The sequence below is a fragment of the Caloenas nicobarica genome, chromosome 3, assembly GCF_036013445.1.
Source record: "Caloenas nicobarica isolate bCalNic1 chromosome 3, bCalNic1.hap1, whole genome shotgun sequence".
Taxonomy (NCBI): Eukaryota; Metazoa; Chordata; class Aves; order Columbiformes; family Columbidae; genus Caloenas; species Caloenas nicobarica.
Window position 1 is genome coordinate 99,532,328 of NC_088247.1, and position 19,782 is coordinate 99,552,109.

Here is a 19,782-nt window from a genome sequence, read left to right on the forward strand (position 1 = left end):
TCAGAAGAGATTTTATGCTTGCAACATACATGCTTTGAGAACCCTGCTATTACATGTGAGGTATCCTAGCCAAACAGAAACTTCCATGAAAGACAAGGACATACTTTTTGCTTTCTAGGAGAATAATTATGATCAAATAACTTTATCTTTCCAGCTTGATAACACTGAGCAAGGAGAGAGGTACACGATTTTGGTACAGTCCTTTTTTTTTTTAATACAAGTTATTTTCTCTTCCTTCATGCTTTTTATTCCTAATTACAAAGCAGTTATTCTTTCTAATCACAGATGCAGATGCTGTATTCTTAGGTACTGCCCCTTATTTCAGACTTTTCATAATTCAATACACTTAGTAATATTTGTCTAGCCTAGATTTAATGTATATAATATACTGGAAGTTGGCAATGGATAATAATTTAAAAGCCAAATTCTCTCACCATTTCAATGAGTTATATGTGAGAGGCACAAGCAATCCCACTGAATATCACGGGGGGAGCAGAACTCAGGCCTTAGTCTGGGAGGAATATCTTGTAATTTACAAGCTCTGTGCTCTCAATTTAAAACAATAACTAGCAGTAGCTGGCAATGTGAAACAATATAAAGTAATGAATGTTTCAGTAGGGAAACAGGGATAGCTGGAGGGTGTGATATGGTGTCTGTCTTCTGTATCATCCATTTATTGTTACTAAGAGCATGCAACAAGAGCATCCAAAAATAGAATCTCCACACATTGACTTTTTCTTCAATTCTTCTGAGGGATAAAACACATGTTCCCCATGGTTTTATTTGATCTTTGGGAGAAAAACAAAAAAAACCACCAAAAAACCAAAAAAACCTATTTCTTGCCTAAATCTTCTCCATATGACAGCAATCTGAAAACAGTGGATGTTTTTCTCAAACACATGTAAGAATTCCTGCTTTATTCACTAAGCTGAAAAAATAAACCAAACAATTTATTTTTTAGTCACTGTATTACACCAGAAAGAAATATATAATGCTGTATTTCATGTTTACGTCACAGAGTCCATTAACTAACTATTTGCTTGTCAGAAGCTACACCCTTTCATGGATAATGCCACCAGACAAACTCAGTCAGTTTATTTAGAACTTCCAAGAGGTGATAATAGGATTTTGATTCAATCAGTGCTGCTGGCAGTTGCTAACATGTTCACATCAAAACACTGTTCCAGCAACCTTAGACTGCAATCTTCAGGACTGTTCTCATCAGGACAATGCCTTGCATGACCTGCTTTGGCAGCAGTTCAACACTCCAGCATTCTTTTAATCATTGTGGTTGTAATTCTCATAACTTCATGCTTTTTTTTTTTTGTTTTATTGGTACTGTATTACTACCTGTTTACATGAGAAGATAAAACAAAGCACTGTGGGAGGGAGGAATTTTGAAAAGTACTCCACATTATGGAAGATTAACTACTGTCCTATAAATAAACATCAGATTGTCCTCAAGTTGCACCAGGGGAGGTTCAGATTGGATATGAGGAAAAATTTCTTCGCAGAAAGGGTTGTCAGGCATTGGAACAGGATGCCCAGGGAAGTGATGGAGTCACCATCCCTGGAGGTGTTTAAAAGACATATAGATGAGGATCTTCGGGACATGGTTTAGTGCTGGAGTTAGGTTATGGTTGGACTTGATGATCTTAAGTGTCTCTTCCAACCAAAATGATTCTATGACTCTATGAAATTCTTCATTATTCTACTGGTGTGAATTTGGAGTAACTGATGATTTTAATTGGATTAACATGGCTTTGGGATGATAGAACCAGGAGACATGGACTTCACGTTTAATTGAGAGTGGAGTGAGATATGTCACAGATACTTTGGGAGCATTTACTCCAGTAAATGATGTGTATTACTTATCAGCCTAATCTCTAAAGTGAGAATTATAATGTATTTTCTCTTTCTTCCTGCTCTAGTTCTCAATGTAAGCATAGAAAACACTAATTTACACTCACAAGCTTTAAGTTTGAGCACAACAACATGTAAAAGTGTTTAGGAAAAAAAAGGGAAAAATCTGAACAATGATTAATAAATAACCCAATCAGCATTTGGAGGTTTCATCACACTGAAATAATTGTTGCCTATTGCTGGTGTTTAGCAGTTAAAAGAAACCATGGAAATCAACCGTTTGATTCTCAATTTCATACTGTGCCATACAATCAATTCTTTTTAGTCAGACTGTCTCTAGATTTACTTCTGAGCCATAGTAAAATGAGGAAGCTTTCATTAATCTTTCAGATGCTTCATATTAATGACAAGGCTCTTGCATGAACAATGTAACAGCAATTAAAAAGCCCATTAATCTGCATTACAGCTATTAAAGATGCATGTCATTAAAGGGTATGGAGTTTGATTCATTTTCGCACCCCCCAAAAAATGGAGCAATTATGGTCTGGCAATGCACTTTGTCATCAAATTAGGTTGGGGTTTTCCAGCAAATGGCTTTGCAGCATTTAGCTCTTCTCCTGTTTTATTATTCATGACTGAAATGTGGAAGTCAAGACCTTTGAAATTACTTTACCTTCTTGTGGAGTGGAGATGTTCAATGCATGCAAGCTCTCAGTACAGCCAGCCAAAGTGCAAGCAGTTAGGGTTACAGCATAGTTTGTGAAGGGATGCAAACCTGTCAATACACCTGCAACAGAAGAAAGCAAGGTGTTACGCATGTAAACTGTACAGACTGATTACATATATACACAGACAGAAGTAAAAAATTAAAGTTTTCCATTATGGGCTTCCACTGTTACGGTCAGAAAAGAAAAATTATTTTAAGGTTTCATTCCTATTGTGCCATTTTGCAAAATAAATTAAGGGTAAATGGTATTTTATTCGATCCTTAATACTAATGATGCAACTAACTTCCTTCGGTTATGCTCACTATAACAGATACTACTTCAAGATTCAGGTGTATATTTTAATACAACAATGACGATAAAGGAGTTTTTTTCTTAGCCCCTGCCTCACAAAGTTTTCCCAGTTATTCTGCCAAGGAATTTTCAGTGTCTCCCAGAACAAAATTTTTTAATGCTTCGTCTTCAATGTTGCCCCTAGTCATACATAAACTGAAAACTTTTTTGTATGAAACAACCCACTTGTGTTCCATTACTTCAGTGGCAACATAGAGATCATATATTTGCTATACTACTACAGTAACATAATTCAGGTGACACAGTACCCAAGGGTTTACAAGAAAAAAAAAGACCTGTAATCTTATGCTTTGTCAGGTCCTGCTTATGTTAGTGAAGAGAAGTGGCTAGATTCCCACATATTGATCTACTCCTTGTCACAGTAAATGCAACAAATCACTGCTTACCACTTCAGGAAGTTACACAGTATTTTGAACTGCAATATGCAGGACTACATAGAAAAAAAAATGTGGTTTATAGTCATTTTCAGAAACATCAGCAGTTCCCATTTCAAAACAGGTCCGACAAGGAAGTAATATAAACTGAAAATGCAGCAGTAATTAAAAGGAGGCCAATTCATGTCAAGTTTTATTTCAAACCATGTTCTCACCTTGACTCTCACAGCTTTTAGTAAAATCAATGGGGTGTTTCATGAAAAAAAAAAAAAAAATATATATATATATATCTCAAACTATGTTATTTTGGAAATATCCAATGCCAGAATTTTGCAAAGCAGCTTCAAAAACAACAGTACCTCAGAGAACCATAATTCTTGGCCAAACATCCCATAGTACTGTAAGACTGCAAAGCCCCTCAGCATTACATGTACACAAATAGGTAGAAGAAATTGGTCTTTATTATTACTCTTCATTGAGTTACAACATAGAATGCAACATAAGTTTAGTTTTTTTTAAAAAATGTCTTTTTTTTCCCCACATAAGCCCTTTACACTCACAAAATGGTCTGGAGAATTTGATGCTGAAAGTTAACAGTTACAGCATAAATACATTATTTTCTGAGTGGGACAATCAAAGTCTGTGAATGTATATATTGTGTTTACCAGCACGTGTTCACATGGAAAATATGAGATTAGCTTTCACTGGATTACTAATGTTTGTGTCTTTTCTTGTAATTAATCCAAAAGTTTGGCACTGCAATGATCTATTTGAATTCTCTGAGGTCCAGTTCTACTTGTACACACAAAGAGATATTTGGAAGTAATCACGTTTACTTCAGAGTAATGTTGAACTAAAACCAGTTGATTAGAATCTGCTTTCTCTGGTTATAGTTTTGATTTTGCAAATCCCCCATTAACAGTGGAAAGCTGTACTGCCATCTTACTGTATAATGTAAATGTGACAAGAAAGAAAAAGCACATTGTGCCAGCCACCATTCAAGGAACTGTGCCTGTAATCTTCCTGTGATGGAAGGCAAATATTTTTAAGAGCATTCAAAAAGCAGAAAATACGAAATAATGATGTTTTAAAGCATGACTATCCCTGTAAAGCAGGAATATTGGAAACAACAGTAAATTCTTCAACAAAGAAATTTCATTAGTCAAAAACCCCATATTTTTATTTGCACAAGACTTAGTAGAAAGCACTTATTTCCAGATCACAGAGAGTTAAACATGGGAAAGTATAAAAGGTACTATTGGAATTACCTTCAGCAAATAAACACATGCAGAAATCAAATCCTCTAACTGTGACATTTGCAAGTTCTCGGTCAAGAGGAGCATGGTATAGTGTATATGCCATCTCTCTATTCACTCTGCTGTGCTTTAAGAAGCAATTTAGTTTTATTTGTACATTTAGCACTTGTAGCATTCTTTTCTTATGAAGCAGCGAATTAATGCTCCTTGCATTTCCTGATGGAAGACATTCTGTGGGGTCACCAATGGCTTCAGGCACTAAAAGCAGTAGCACATATCCAGAAAGATGCCTGTAGCTGTAGAAGGTTTGGATTTGGTTGTTTGGTTTACTTTTGACAAAGTAGAAAGGTTTTATATAAAGCAGCTGCAGTGCAACAGAGTGTACATTGCATAAGTAGGTTTGTGAAGGGCAGTGAGAATTTGGAGAAAAAAAATGAAGAAACAAACAAAACCCTTTTGCAACAGGTTTATGTTCAAGTAATTTATTCAGCAAAGGCAGCAATTAAAAAAAAATTTGTTCATTTCTTAATTAATATTTTCCTTCACATATACTCTTGCACTGTTTTCTTTCAACAAAGAAGCAGATGTGCTGCATAGGTAGGCAATAGAAAGTGCACAGATTTTATTTACATACTTCAGCAAACTACTTTTTTCTCAGCTGCCAACCTATCTATTTGGCCAGCATCCACTGTAATCTGTTCTCCTTCATTATGTTAATCTGTGGGCGGAAAGATTTCTGTCATCTTCAAATCGCTTGTACAGCAATGGTAAACACCTTGGCCTGTCTGTAATTGGACAGGTGTCTGCATTGGTGTCACCCGGCTTTTAATTCAATTAAAGAACTGGCTGCTCTGCTCTCATTACCCACTCATTTCCTCTGCACTTTTAGTCAGTCAGTGCAATTTACGCTCAGTGCCTGACTATCTTAGAGTACAGAGTCAGCATGCCCATAGCAAAGATCACCACTGATACACGTGAATTAGTTGATAGCGCAGCAAAATAAATTTTGCAATAAAAAATAGCCTGTGATCCAATGAAGCTGGGTAGACAGCGTTAAAAAACTTTCCCTAACTCCTCAATGACCACACCCTCAGACTGGTATCACTTGTCTGTACCAAATAATTGCTGATCTGATACATGAGTGCACCAGGCTTTCTAAGTCAGGATGCTTACAAAGCACAATTTGGCCACAACCACACCTGCATATATTCTATTAATGTTAACAGAGGAGAGGTAGATAAATTGTCACTTTGACCAGGAGATACAATTAGAGGCATCATCAATATTTAAGACGAGGATCAGCCTCCCACATTTGGGATATGAGTCCCATTCATTCCGCCTGCCACTACAGAGCAGCTGAACCCATCTAGACTTCAAATTTACATCACAGACTACGTTCCAAGCCTCAAAATCCACATGGGGAATCAGAGACAGTAAATCATTCTAACACACCAGTCCTACCTGCCCACTCAAAGAACCTTTGGAAATAAATTAAAGTTCTAACACAGACATTTTGACACAGTGACCCCATGAAACTGAATAATGTCATTTGTTAAATATGAATGTAAAGTTAACAGTATAAAAGAGTGATCTGGAATCACACCTAGAACATTAAGAAGCTCACTTTATATGCAAAACTAGTATTTCATTTTCTATACTTTTATTTAAAGGATCTTTAATTATTTGCAGTATTTAAAGTTGAGATTTGGAGTTCTATCAGAGAAAATGCTGGGTTCGTTCTGGCATATAAGAGACAAAAACATTTTCATGGACAGTAGAAAAGGGTCAACAATTAATTTATGGTAAAATGAATGCATGGACTAGTCAGAGTTAGTTGCATCTTTATATCCACTCCATTCATAATTCTAATGCATACGCTATATAAGAAAATTAAATATCCAGGTTCTTCCTTTCACTTCTTCATGAAACAGACTTTTTTTTTTGCTCAGTACATCTAAAAGGGTGGTATCATATATTTAGGTAGCTCAGACAGATTCCACAGTATTCTGGCAGATTTTGAGTGGAAAAGTAATACTTTTCATCAAGGAAAAACAGTGGTTCTACCACTAAGGTATGAGGGCTAATATTCTGTTCACAAACACTGAAAAATAGATTCAAAGGCAATTATAGCATTTTAGCAATTTCCTCATCCAGTTAAAAGACTTTTATGAAAGCAGCTGCTTCACTGTTTGAATCTGCCATCCTGTTTTTTCAGAAAGTTGCTTCAAAACACCACCAGGTCTTCAGAGATGAAAAAGCGCACTTGCTTATGGTAACTTATAGAGCTTTTACTCTGCATAATTAATTGGTTAAAGAAATATAAATTGAGGTGATTTTTTAAAAACATATAAATTGAAAGAGTCTTCCCATAAAAACAAAACTAAACCCACTTGCTCATGGACACAACTCACACACACACACAAAAAGCTATTTTATCTTACAGATGCAACACAAATACTAATGTTCTTTTTCCTCACTTCCACAAAAAAAAATGCACTCAGCTAAGAGGACGGAAGAGAAAAATTTTGCAAAGCTACTTCAATTTTTTTTTACAAGTAAATATAGCTAATTTTAATCATAACCAGGCACTACTTTCATATGCAGCCTGAAAACTCAGCTCTGCTACTGAATATTAAGATTCCCAAAGACAACCACAGAGTATACCCACACAAATTCCATTTGTTTTACAAGCTGAGTGTAGTTTTTGCCAGAGACTTTTCTTCGCCAGATTTTTTCATTGTTTCCTCCATAATGCTCTACTTCATAAAGAACTATTTTAAACCACACATATTGCAATTGAAACAACACTTGACCTTATAGATTTACCTTAATTCTTGTTTAAGCTCTTTAAAAAAATTACCAAATCTCCCCTCCCCAAACCTAAAGACCATTTAGCCAACTTGAATGCCTGAGGTCATGCAGCATCTGTCTAACAAAATCACTTGTGTGTCGAGATGCATCATTGCTACAGTACACTTAATCACAGTCCACTGACCAGAAAAGGAAGTCCTCAACTGACTTTGTGTTTTCGACAGATTGTAGCAAAAACTGTTTAAGTACATGAGTCTTCTACATATGCATTGCTGGACTGGAAGCCTGTGTACATCAATCTGTCGCATACATCTGCATTTTTAAAGCATCTTCTACCATAAGTATAGTACAAGTCAGAAAATTTTGAAAAATTATTGAACAAGAAGGCATCTGTTCCAACTCTTTGACTTATAAGAACAACAAAAGGTTTACTTTACTTACTGGATTTCTGTGGCTTGGAAAATCCTTTTTTTTCCCCAATAGAAAAATTTCATAACCAACCATACACAAGTTCCACTGGCCTTGAAGATGCAATTCAGGCTGCAGTGGTTCAAAGAAGCCTTTTTATGCTCACCATAGCATAGGACAATTCTCTGGCTGCTTTAATTTACAAAAAAATCTTAGCCCAAGACTCCACAGAGAGTACTGGTTCTGTAATATTGATCACTATGTTACTCTTGATCCTTCTAGATAACTTTTTCATTGTTCATCTTCTGCAGGATGACTAATTTTAAAAGTTTGCGGAGAGAGAAAGACAACTTTTTTTGCAATCTTTTTTTGAGTGTGTCTATAAAAAACATATTAATAATCCTTTCCATCCTCACAAACATTAAGAAGTTGATTTCTTTTTATTAATAAAAGTATTGGTAAGTAGCTGTTAATGTAATTTTGATAAAATGTTCAGGTTTATTTAATTAGACAATTTACATTTCATATGAATAAATTTATACAACAGCATTGGACTGTAAACGAGATTAATTTGGGTCTAAACTCAATCAAGTTAGAACCATAATATTGCAGAATATTAATAACATTTATGTTTTAAAATGCATATGTTGAAAAATATGCTGCTACTCTGCTAAAGCCAGCTAAATGGAAGGGGTTATGAACCTACATTCTTCCAGTCTACAGCCACAGATTTAGAGTCATCAGAAGCTCAAGCACCACCTGACGACTCACAGAAACCTCACGGGCATAGACAGATCTATTGGCTACCCCGTGTTGCATCAGCTGTCACAGTCAAACCAGAATCTGAGCAGGGGCTCAGGTGCAGCTTCTGGCGCACTCCTTCAGGTCCTCCCAATGAGAGAGGTATGTGTACGTGTGGGTGGGAGAGACACAGACACCAAATCTCCTTAAAATGCCTACAGGGACAAAACAGGCCAACAATGAGCACTGCAGCCATCAAGACAAGGGTCTCGGTACATGATGCCCCTTTGTGTCAGAAAGAGATATACAGCCTTCCAGATGTCACACAGCATGGCATGGCACTGTAAGGCACATATTGTCATTCTTCTGGCTATGGGAAATACTTAGATGTTCTCAGTCATTTATCTGTGCTTCTGACCAAAGGTTACCTCTACAAAAAGACGACAAAAAATTACATGAAAATGACAACCATCCCTGTATTTAAGAGTCGTTCAAGCACCTGATGAAGCAGCTCTTGAAAGCCATATTTTCAATACAAAGTTTCAGCTTCTATTACTTCAAACGTTTTGTCAGATTTTTGTTGTAAGTAAATACAAGCTAAATATAACAAACCTGGTTAGTACGTTGTGACTCTTTGTATCTTCATGAAACGTTTCAGAATCTTAGAAATTTGTTCCAACTTGGCAGTGGGGATTTGGGAGTCCTCCTAGCGCTCTGGCTCTATGTCATAGAACCATCGAATGTCCCGAGTTAGAAGGGACCCACGAGGATCAGTGAGTACAACTCCTCTTGGTTTGCAATTCTTTTCCACGAATTTACAAAAATCTCATTAACTGCAGCAAAGGAGTTTTGAGCATAAAATATTTGCACAAACCAAGAGCTTTCAAGTAATTTCAAGTGCACGAAAGTATTATCCAAGTAATTCACTGATAGCTTCACACGGCAAACTACCTGGCTGAGATAAATTTCTTATGTGCCCCACGTAGATCGAAACACCCTAAAGTAAAACAACATTTTCTAAGAGCCACCCAGCAGCAAACTCTCATTTTAGGCTCAGCCTGCCGGGGCTGGCTGCTCCCCACAGCCCGCGAGCCGAGGATGGCCATGGCGCAGGCTGGAGAGTGCCCTGCAGGTCCTGGGACTCCCGAAAAATGCTGGAGGCAGGAGTCAGGGCGCAGAAGCTGGTCACAGAGCCACAGGCTGCTTTGGCAGCACCTGCTCGAGCCCAGCAGAGCTCTCCCCGAGAGGAAGAACCGCTCAGCCAGCGGCGTTTTGCTGAGAACAGGCGTCCGGCAGCAAGCTGAGCCTGGGCCTGTCAGTCATGGCAGGAGGTCCCATCTCCTCTTCTGAGGGACTCCCTAGCTAGAGCGCTTTCAAAGCCAAGGCACAGACGAGCCACTTTGATTAACCATATGAAATCATTAAATTAACTTTTCCTGAGATATTCATCTGCCGAGCATAAAAGACTAAAAGGTGAAGAGTAATTACAAACACGTGTCAAGGGAAGGAGGGAACATTCAGGGCATTCAGAGGGGAAGCCGCTGACAACAATTTTCTCATTATCACACGTGCAGCCGCAGCTCCAGCACTTGGCTATTGTGGCAATGACACAGGCAGGATGAACTGCAAAAAACATAGAAAATTAAAAGAGGGGTCTCTAATAGGAATACCAAACATTCATGAATTCTTTTGCAGAATATTTTATTTAAAGATTATTTGCAGCTTTTGCTAGCATTCTTCACTGCCCATAACTGGGAGATGGTAAAATTTCAAGGCTTGTGGATCTCCTGAATTCTATAATGAGAGCAATCTGAATTACAAAATGTTTTTCTCATATGTGCCTGACAAGAGAAGCATCAGAGGATTGTCATCAGAGGCAAGACACCTGTGGTGTATCCCAGCATTTATTCTGGGGCTGATATTGTTCAACATCTTCATTAATGACCTTGATGATGAGGGAAATGTGAACCCTCAGTGAATTTGTGGATGACACAAAAGGGCGACTAAGATGATAAAGGGAAAGTAGCACATGTCTTATGAGGAGAGGCTGAGAGAGCTGGGACTGATCAGTCCAGAAAAGAGAAGGCTCGGGGGGATCCATCAAGATATATAAACACCTGATGGCAGGGAACAAAGAGGACACTAGACTCATGTCAGTAGTGCCCAGTGATAGGACAACAGTCAATGGGCACAAACTGAAACACATGAAATTCCACCTGAACACAAGAAAACACTTTTTTACTGTGAAAGTGGTCAAACACTAGAACAAGCTTCCCATAGAGGAATATCGCCATCTGTGGAGATATTCAAAACTTGACTGGACACAGTCCTGGGAAACCTGCTTTAGCTGACCTTGCTTGAGCTGGGGGGATAGACTAGATGATCTCAAGAGGTCACTTCCAACCCAAATGATCCTGTGATTCTGTGATATTATGGATTCCAGAGGAAAGAGGAAGAAACAGTTGCCCACAAACCACACTGAAACAGTATGTTCTAAAGCTTCTTTTGTTTGTTTAAATACTGATCCTAGTTTACATTCCAAATTTTGATTGCAGCATAATAATAGCACATGGAATGCACTGGAATGCAGAGTAAAGCCTTTATTCCTTTATTACGCTGCTGAGTATCACTGGCTGCATCCAAAGTGTATCAATGTTATTATGTGGTTTTTTTGAAGGCGAGATGGGCTAGCACAGTATTCTTTGAACTCCAAAAATTAACACTCTAACTTTATACTCTCATCCAAGAATATAGATCCTGAACACCATGTTGAAATATCCAATAAACTTTTGGTTCAACAGTCAGAACCTCATTTTAAGGATTTAAATCTGCTGAATATTCCTTTCTTGGATGAAAGTGAAAAAAACAGTTTGACATTTTGAAGATTACAAGGGTCAGTTTTCGAAGGATTTTAGTTTCTCAGGAGTCAGAAACAGACACTTGAGACTGTGGGACTATGGTCATTTAAAGACCTACTTTACCTTAAATACTTAGCTCAGCTTTACCTCTTCTTGACAAGGGTACGACAGGTTCTTCTGGCTTCGACACACACAGGACAGCCTTCTGGGAAATGGGTAATGCTATTAATTTTTTTTACCACGTTCCAGTTATGACTCAGGCCCCTACTGCACAGAATAGACGCTGGTAATTGTTCAAAAGAATTTACAGTCTAAGTAAAAAACAAAACACAACCGATTACTATAAAACAGTGCAAGGAAAAAAAAATAAGGTAAAGGCTTTGCTAGTTCCCTCAGATACATTTGCAAGCAGCAGATTAAGTGGTTCGTGGGCTTAACAGTGAATGAAAATTTGAAGAAGTGCAAAAATAACACAGTTGCTCCATCAGCCATCTCAGTGAGAGCTGCGGTGCTTTCCTCATTCCTGTTGCATTAGCAAGCCTGGCTGTTGGGCTTACTGTAGCATCTTCTCATGGAATTCAACAAAGGAATTTCTAAAGAAATTTCTCTGAAATTAGGGAGGAAAAAAGCAACATTTCCCTTGTCAGCAAACTCAAAGGAGTTTGCTGAAATCAATGGGCTGGAGGTAAAATAATTTCAAGATCAGTGATTTCATTTTTCACTTGCCTCAGCTCTGACCTCAGCACGAGGACATAAATTACATATTTTGTATAATGCCAAAATTGGAAAATACATAACTAAACTATTGGGCAGCAGTTACAGATAACAAGAGGAAGCACTCCTTCCACACACACAAAACGAAATTGGAAAACTTACTGCCATAGCAAGTGATAGAAGCAAAAAGTATAAAAGTATTAAAAAAAACCCCAACAAAACACCATCAAGAATTATGGTCCAGATGCAACTTTCAGCTCAGGAATTCTACAAACTACCATCTGAATTTGTGTCAACAGGAAGACTCACTCCATGCTTAGCACATTTCTTACACCTTATTCCTAAGCATCTACAATCTGACATTGTCAGAGGGGACAGTGGTTGAATGCAGCCACACCTAAATTCTTAGGGTCATTTTGTTTTGTAGTATTCAACAGCTATCTGCTATAATAAGGAACGGTAATCCATTTACTATAATATCTCTATTTAATATAAAGGAACATCTCACTCTTCTGCCTCCTGAAAGCTGCATGGTATTGAATTTTTCATAAGCCTGACACATAATCACAGCACAATGCCAACAAAATTTAAACACAATTTTTATTCTGACCATCATCTGAGAATAAGGCATCTAATTCACATATTTCTAATATGGTCTTTAATTTCTACCAACATAATTTGTACTGCTTTAAAGCATAGATAAAGAGTATTCCATCAACAAGTCCATGAAAGAAATCACAGTAAGTATAAAAAGCCCATGCAGTTTTGGTATTGTAATCATATTAATCACAAATCATCAAGAGATTTCAAACTGAAGAAAATCAAATATGTGCATATTTGCTTTTGAACAGATATACACGTTATGCCAGAGAAACAACACAACACATATAAACATGTATTACCTGGACTTCAGAAGAGCAGCAATAGTATACTGACTGAGGGTTAGAGGCACTTTCTAAGATTGTTACATTGCCCAAAGCTGGGCCAAACCAAAGCATCACCTTTGAGTATTATGTGATTAGGACTTTTTAAATTGTTATGAATTATATCATGAATTTTAGAGAGTATATAAACAAGTCACAGCTTCTTACAATGGAAGTAAGATTTTGTACTATTGCCCCTTTTAGTCATGATATAGCACAATTCAGACTGTCTATAACGTGCTCTCTTCCCAGGCAACTTTCTAGCAGCCAGCAAAGGTTTTCTGTTAATAGAGAGAAGAAAGCCAGATCCACAGAAAGAGAGGTCCCAAAGTGTTCTCTATGCAGCAGAAAGAGTTCAGCTTTTCTTCCTAAAAAGCTTTGCCTTCGATGGGTAAAAAGACCAAGAATCCAGAAAATATCTCCTGTATAATGGTTCCCATAGCTCCTGTCCACAACCCACAGCTCAACAGTGACCAAACTCCATAAACTCAAGGCCTCAAATTCCTTCATTCTGTAACAGGCCACCTCCGCATCCCAGTGGTATCAAGCAAAGCATCTGATTAACATAAATACATACTGGTTCCCACTGAAATCAGTTATGTTTATATGATCAATATTAGGCAAGTATATCAAGTGCTTTCATACCTCGGGTCAAATACTATCTTATGGGACTCACATATGGAGTTTATTTAGGTGAACTGAATATAACAGCAGGGGAGGGGAAAGAAAAAAGAAAATCACATATGCTAAGCAAAACCAACCAAACAAAAAAAAGTATTCTCCCCCAAAGTATCAATAGGTTGAGAAGGAACACCTTAAATAAAGCTGCTTTTTAGTATTTGAGTTGTATCTCAATTTCTGTTGTTCTTTGAAGTGAGCTCATTGCTCTGCATGTGGATTCTGACGCTAAATACTACCTTTCCAACCATTATATATGCTGTGTATACACAACAAAAAATACTTTAAAGCTCAACAAAAGGAAGTATAAGCATCCTGTGTTATCAGATGTGCCTAAAAAATGGTACTTAACAACGTTTACCTGTGAGCATACTGGTGTCAGCAAGCTCAGCACTAGTGATGGGTACACTGGGACCATCCTCTTCATACGCTTTCAAAATGTACTTCTCAATTACACCTATGACCCCAGCAGGTTTGTCCCAGGTGACCTCAATGCTGTAACCATTTATACTGTGAACTCTTGAGGGAGTTGGCACATTTTGTGGAACTGTAGAAGGATAAAATAGAAAATAGAGAAAATGGCAGTTCTAAGGAGACTATTGCCCCTATTCTTCACTTTTAATGGCTGCAGTAAATCAGACTCAACCATTAGCATAAATACAATTTATTAGAGTTGTAACTTTTCAGCATTGATTTAATATGACGGTACATCTTGAGCTATTCAGTTTAAGCTATATTTCAAAACCATCAAAACTCCATCTACATAACATGCCTTCTTATCCTGTTGTGATTTTCTAAAAACATTTAATGTATCAAACATATTTAAGCATCACTCAAATAGAGCAGGTGGATTGTAGGTAGCTAACAAGTTCAGGCATTATAATCATATAACTGAATGAAGCAAGACAGTATTGCAACAGAGAACAGTTTGATATTTATCTCTTGGATATCTGGGCCACAGAATGCCACAACTATATAACAATTCTAAAAATATGCATTCTTATTTACGAAAGTACTTTTTAAAATCTAAGCTCTTCCATTTATTTTCATATTTTCACAATGCCATACAACTGTCTCAGGGCAAAGCAAATATTTGTGAGGCCTTTTTGCAAATTCCTTTCATTCTGATAATTCCATATTATAAAAAAAAAAAAAAAAAAAGGAAAATGAAGATGTTTAAAAGAACTGGAAAGCCAAGCTCATATATACATGCAGTTGCTAATAAAAAATCATCCCATTTCACATAACCTTTAAGTATTTATTAGATATTGCTATACCAAGGAAAGGTCTGGCCAGTAACAACTTCATCACAGATGACTGCACAAGGGATGCAGAGGAAAGGCCCAAGGAACACTATGGCAGGATGATGGATGACAAGTTTGCTGTAAATGCATGTGGACTCCCTAGCCCTGTTGATGCTCATTTGCTTTTCTCACCATCAAATAACCCTTTTTTTGTGTGTGTAATTTATTGTTTAGTTTCATTAAATATGAATGCAGTCCTGGTTTTTCTAATAAGGGTACCAGAATGGAAAGTACAAAAATATCTACAAGTTGTGATTCTTGTATAAAGAAAGACTGTAATACTCTAGGAAAGCTTCAGTTACTACAGTAATGTATTGGTTTTATTAGTTCTGAAGTGTATCACAGGGCAAGGTAAGGTACTGTATAGCAGATGGTCTTCTCATAAGGGACATAACAAAACCAACTCAAATATAATTAAATAGCGCAATTATTCTCCAGCCCCGGGGAACGTGTAGATGCTCAATGCTGTGGTCAGCTTGCAAACATGAATTTATGGTAAATCTTATAGTTGTCAGACAGTTGATAAGAAAATAGGCATGAATTTTCTGTCTTCTGGGTGGTACACAAAATAATGACAGTAAGTTGTATAGGAATGTGTCTGCAAGTCCAATATTTACGTAGGTATCATATCATTCTTTAAGATCATACATTGAATAACTTCCATCAAAAGAATTCTCTGCTTCAATTAAATGCAATTAGGCTTCAATTTACAGAAGAGGGAAAGTTGATTAAATAAATCATGCACAACTATAAATCTTCAAAAACTTTGCTCAACAAACTTTGCAAAAACACAGAGCAGAAAAGGAAAGATCTTTTAAATTTTCTTCAGAAAATATATGAAAAAATTGAGCCTTAAGCTCAGAAGGTATTATGTTCCTACTTTGAAACCTTCTTCACAAGCTATACGCTGCTTCCATAGTAAATAGTACCACATTTTCACAGACAATCTATGGGATACTTGTTTAAAGAATCCTCATTCAGCAGCCCTGAGCAGTGGACCCATGTGCAGGTAATGGAAAGAAAAACTTTCACAAGACCACCTTCTCTCTAACAACTACATGGCTTCTTATCTTCCACAGCTTGTGCCTGCTACCCCAGTGTCTACTTTCCCTACAATTGATTTTGTATCGCTAAGATACACATAGGAAAATACAGATTTACTTACTCCAGCAGACTCCTGTAACGTGAGGTTAGATGTGCATGTATGACCACACCTTAATGCAGGGCTGTTCCTACTCAGCTAATGCAGTTCAATCCTTTCATATTCTTTGCTCTTACACAGTTATGTAATCTAATCTATATCTGGAAAAGACTTTGAATTATGTGTGGAAAATACTTGCCTGAACACTTTGTAGCTGACAACAGTAATTTGGTACCTATTCAAAGCATAAAGCAGTTTTGCTCCTTCAGAAATGCTATGCAACTTAGCCTACTCAACATTGTTGTGGTGAGATTTTGCCCAGCCTGACATTACACAGCTAACAAGAAATGGGAATAAGTAAGATTTAAAATTATATTTACCTGATTCTCTTATACGAACACGGGTCCATGCACTAGATACTGATCCTGCTTCATTTGAGGCAACGACTCTATAAAGATATTCTTCAAAAAACACAGAGAAGGATGGAGAACAAAAAAAAAAGAAAGAAAAAAGAAAACAAACAAACCAGTTAACATGGTAATACATTAATATAGAATGAAATAAAAATGAGATATTTCATTTAAGGAACCAATGTGTTACCTGTAAATGGTTGTAGGCCACTCTCATAAACACTCTGCTCTTTTCCTCGGTAGATCAGGATGGAGTCATTTCCCCTGCAGTTAACAGCACTGTCAGTTGATGGGCATCCATCCAGATTGACTCTGACAGCACTGCTGGACACAGATGCCAAGTTAACGACAGCACCTTGTGTAAATTTGACATCCTTCATGCAACCACCGAAACCTAGCAAACAGTAAGGGATTATTATCACATAAAGAGCTTCAGTCATAAATTAAGAATCACTTTTGTTCCTTCCAATTCTGGATTTTCAGCATTAAAGACTGTAATGTGAATAAGTTGACTTCCAACATGATATTGTCTTCTCCCTTTCAAGACACTAAGCTGGTAAAAATTCCTGGTATCCTAGTGTTGAATTCCTGCCTTACTGAACTAGACTTTCATTGTTATCAATTCCATCCCATGAGGAAATAGCTTACTGTTTTCTCTTCTATCACTTCTCTGAAATTATTACCGTAAAAGTGATTCTGAATTTGAATATCAGCTTTCTGCTGCTTGCTAATATTTTGTTAATATACAGTCTTCCTCTAACTGAGAAGAATATATAGATTAAAAATATAATTAACTTCAGGAGATCATAGAGGTATATCAGTTTATCCTAATGGGGATATAGCTGCTATGCTGTTTACAAACATACTCTAGAAACGTAACTCCAAACTGTTCATTTATGAGAAAAAAAATCAGTAAACTCACTATATATTTATTTATATATGTACATATATATATTTTTTGTGAGTGTGTACAACATTCCTATCAACACTACAAGTATGATAAATTTGTTACTTGCAGTAAAACACCACTATAAAATTTCAGGATGCAGTTGTTCAAATTTCTATATACTTCTGTGACTTACTGTACAACAAAATTAATAAACTGATAAAAAATATTCTCAGATCTAAGTAAAGTACAGCAGTCGCTGTTCAATGAAAACCCAAACTAAACAGTAACCACACTGAAGACTTCAATCCACTGACGAATTAAATTTGTAAATTAAAAATCAGCCTCTTAAAGATCAGTGCTCTTCTTTAGCTTTGTGAAAGCATCGCATTTATATCCTATGTACTTTTATTGCCTTTTATTGCAAGATGGCAGATCAAAGTAGTGTTTGTACCCACTCTGAGAATCTAATATCCATAGATAGTTCATGCAAAAAGTAAGGGGCACTGAAGGTAAATACCCATTTTGAATCATCCTCTAAAACACCTTCCCTCTCCACAATGCTAGGAATTTAGCCAAACTACTCCTTAAAATTAATACATCCTAATCAAAGCTCAACTCCTACTCCACAGTAATCTGCTCAGTTTCTCAGGCAGCCTGTAGCAGGGGAAAGAGTAGTCCCAGTCTGCATGAGTGTCTTAATCATTAGACAAAACAATGTTGTTTAACTTGCAATGAGATGCACATTGTACAACCTATTTTAATACATTATTTTTAGTATCTTTTTAGCTGCATTTCTCAATATTTGAAGATTTCTGACTGACGTCAGTCAAATAATCTTGTTTGCTTTCAGGTAGTTGCAGAATAAGTAATGACAGTAAAAATTCTCACAAACATTCCTGCCAGCTCCTCTCTATCTTGGCCTCTCAGGAGAGCTTGTGATGGGTCATGCAAAGGCCCACAGACGCTAGCTGAAAGTTCTTAAAATAAAGTTGGAACTGACATGGAGGTGGAGTGGGAGAAGGATATTTTTCCCTTATTTGCTGTGAGTAAAACCATATTCCTTTATTCAAAACTAATTACTAAGCAGCCATTAATGGAGAAAACCTTTTGTAAATACTTAATACACTGAGAAGGTCTCTACATAGTGTTCTCATACCATTACATCATTATAGTCCTAAATAAAGGCATGTTTAAAAGTTGTACTGCCTAATCTTCCTCATCTAAATCTACATTTAGGAACACACAAGTATGTTTTTATCTTCAGATGCTCTGAATATAAATTCACAGCCACCATCTTATTTTGTTGCATGCTGAGGAGGCTTGGTGAAAAAAGTAATGTTTATTGATGTGCCTCAATATGCACTTCAGACATATTCGACTCGATTCTTTGTTCACAGATCTCTTTGCTGCAGGAGTCGCGAATGCATCCACTCATGAGGCTATACCATCTGCTACGAGGCAACATTGACAGAGTACAACTGACTAGCTCTTTTGGGCCATAAGTATTATGCACACAGAACCTGGAGGAAGAGTATAATATATGTGATGCCTACAGCCGGAAGAATACTTACAACAATATTTTTGAGCTAGCTGTCAATGCTAGTGCATGGATTTGATTCAAACTATTTTATAGCTGTGAAATCATGAGGCTTCAATGCAGCTCTGCAGAGCTTACTTGTATGCACATATCCAATGTCAGCTCATGCATTCAAAGCCACTTACTAGATTCCCTACTAATCACTTACAAACTGACTGCTACTTATTTGCCCACAGGATCTGAAAAATACACCATGACTGATTAATAGCTTCATAAGTAATGAAAAAACCCACTCAAACCATAAAGAGAGCTAGTTTAATAGGCACTTTTTGACTACATTTCATACAGTAGATCCTTTGGTGGAGGCCATAGGCATCAGGCTGTAATTGATCCTTCTCTCTTTTCCTTAGAAATTTGATCTGTTCCAGAACAGAAGGGTCACAGTGATGGCTAAAAGCATGACCATCTCCCCTCTTCCTGAAAACATGGAAAACATCATGGTAACATAGCCAAAATCCAAATTCAGGGGTTTGTACTCCCTTAATTTTTCAGACCAGAATCAATATCACCTAAACAAGGACTAACAAACTCTCAACAATTCTTCCCTGTGGCAGCATTCAGCCTCATTACAGTGATTTAAGCTATGTTTACTGTCTTCCACTGGTTTTGTACTCCAGATCTGTGAGTGGCACAAGTTGACTACATAAGACAAGTTTATCTGAACTGGCATTCTCTGATGAAGATTCAAGGTCTTCTGGGTGGGCATCTCAGATTACCATTTGCTGTTCTCCAGTTC

At 37.0% G+C, this 19,782-nt stretch overlaps 1 protein-coding gene across 1 annotated transcript in view; it reads right to left on the reverse strand.

Moving 5' to 3' along the window:
• The window catches only part of USH2A (usherin), a 393,053-nt gene that overhangs the window by 221,068 nt on the left and 152,203 nt on the right, over positions 1-19,782 (reverse strand). The window contains exons 27-30 of the mRNA XM_065630575.1: positions 16,751-16,954; positions 16,531-16,611; positions 14,067-14,252; positions 2,537-2,650 (exon numbers count right to left, since the gene is read on the reverse strand). Coding sequence (XP_065486647.1) covers positions 2,537-2,650; positions 14,067-14,252; positions 16,531-16,611; positions 16,751-16,954 — 585 coding nt within the window. The remainder of the gene's footprint in view (positions 1-2,536; positions 2,651-14,066; positions 14,253-16,530; positions 16,612-16,750; positions 16,955-19,782) is intronic.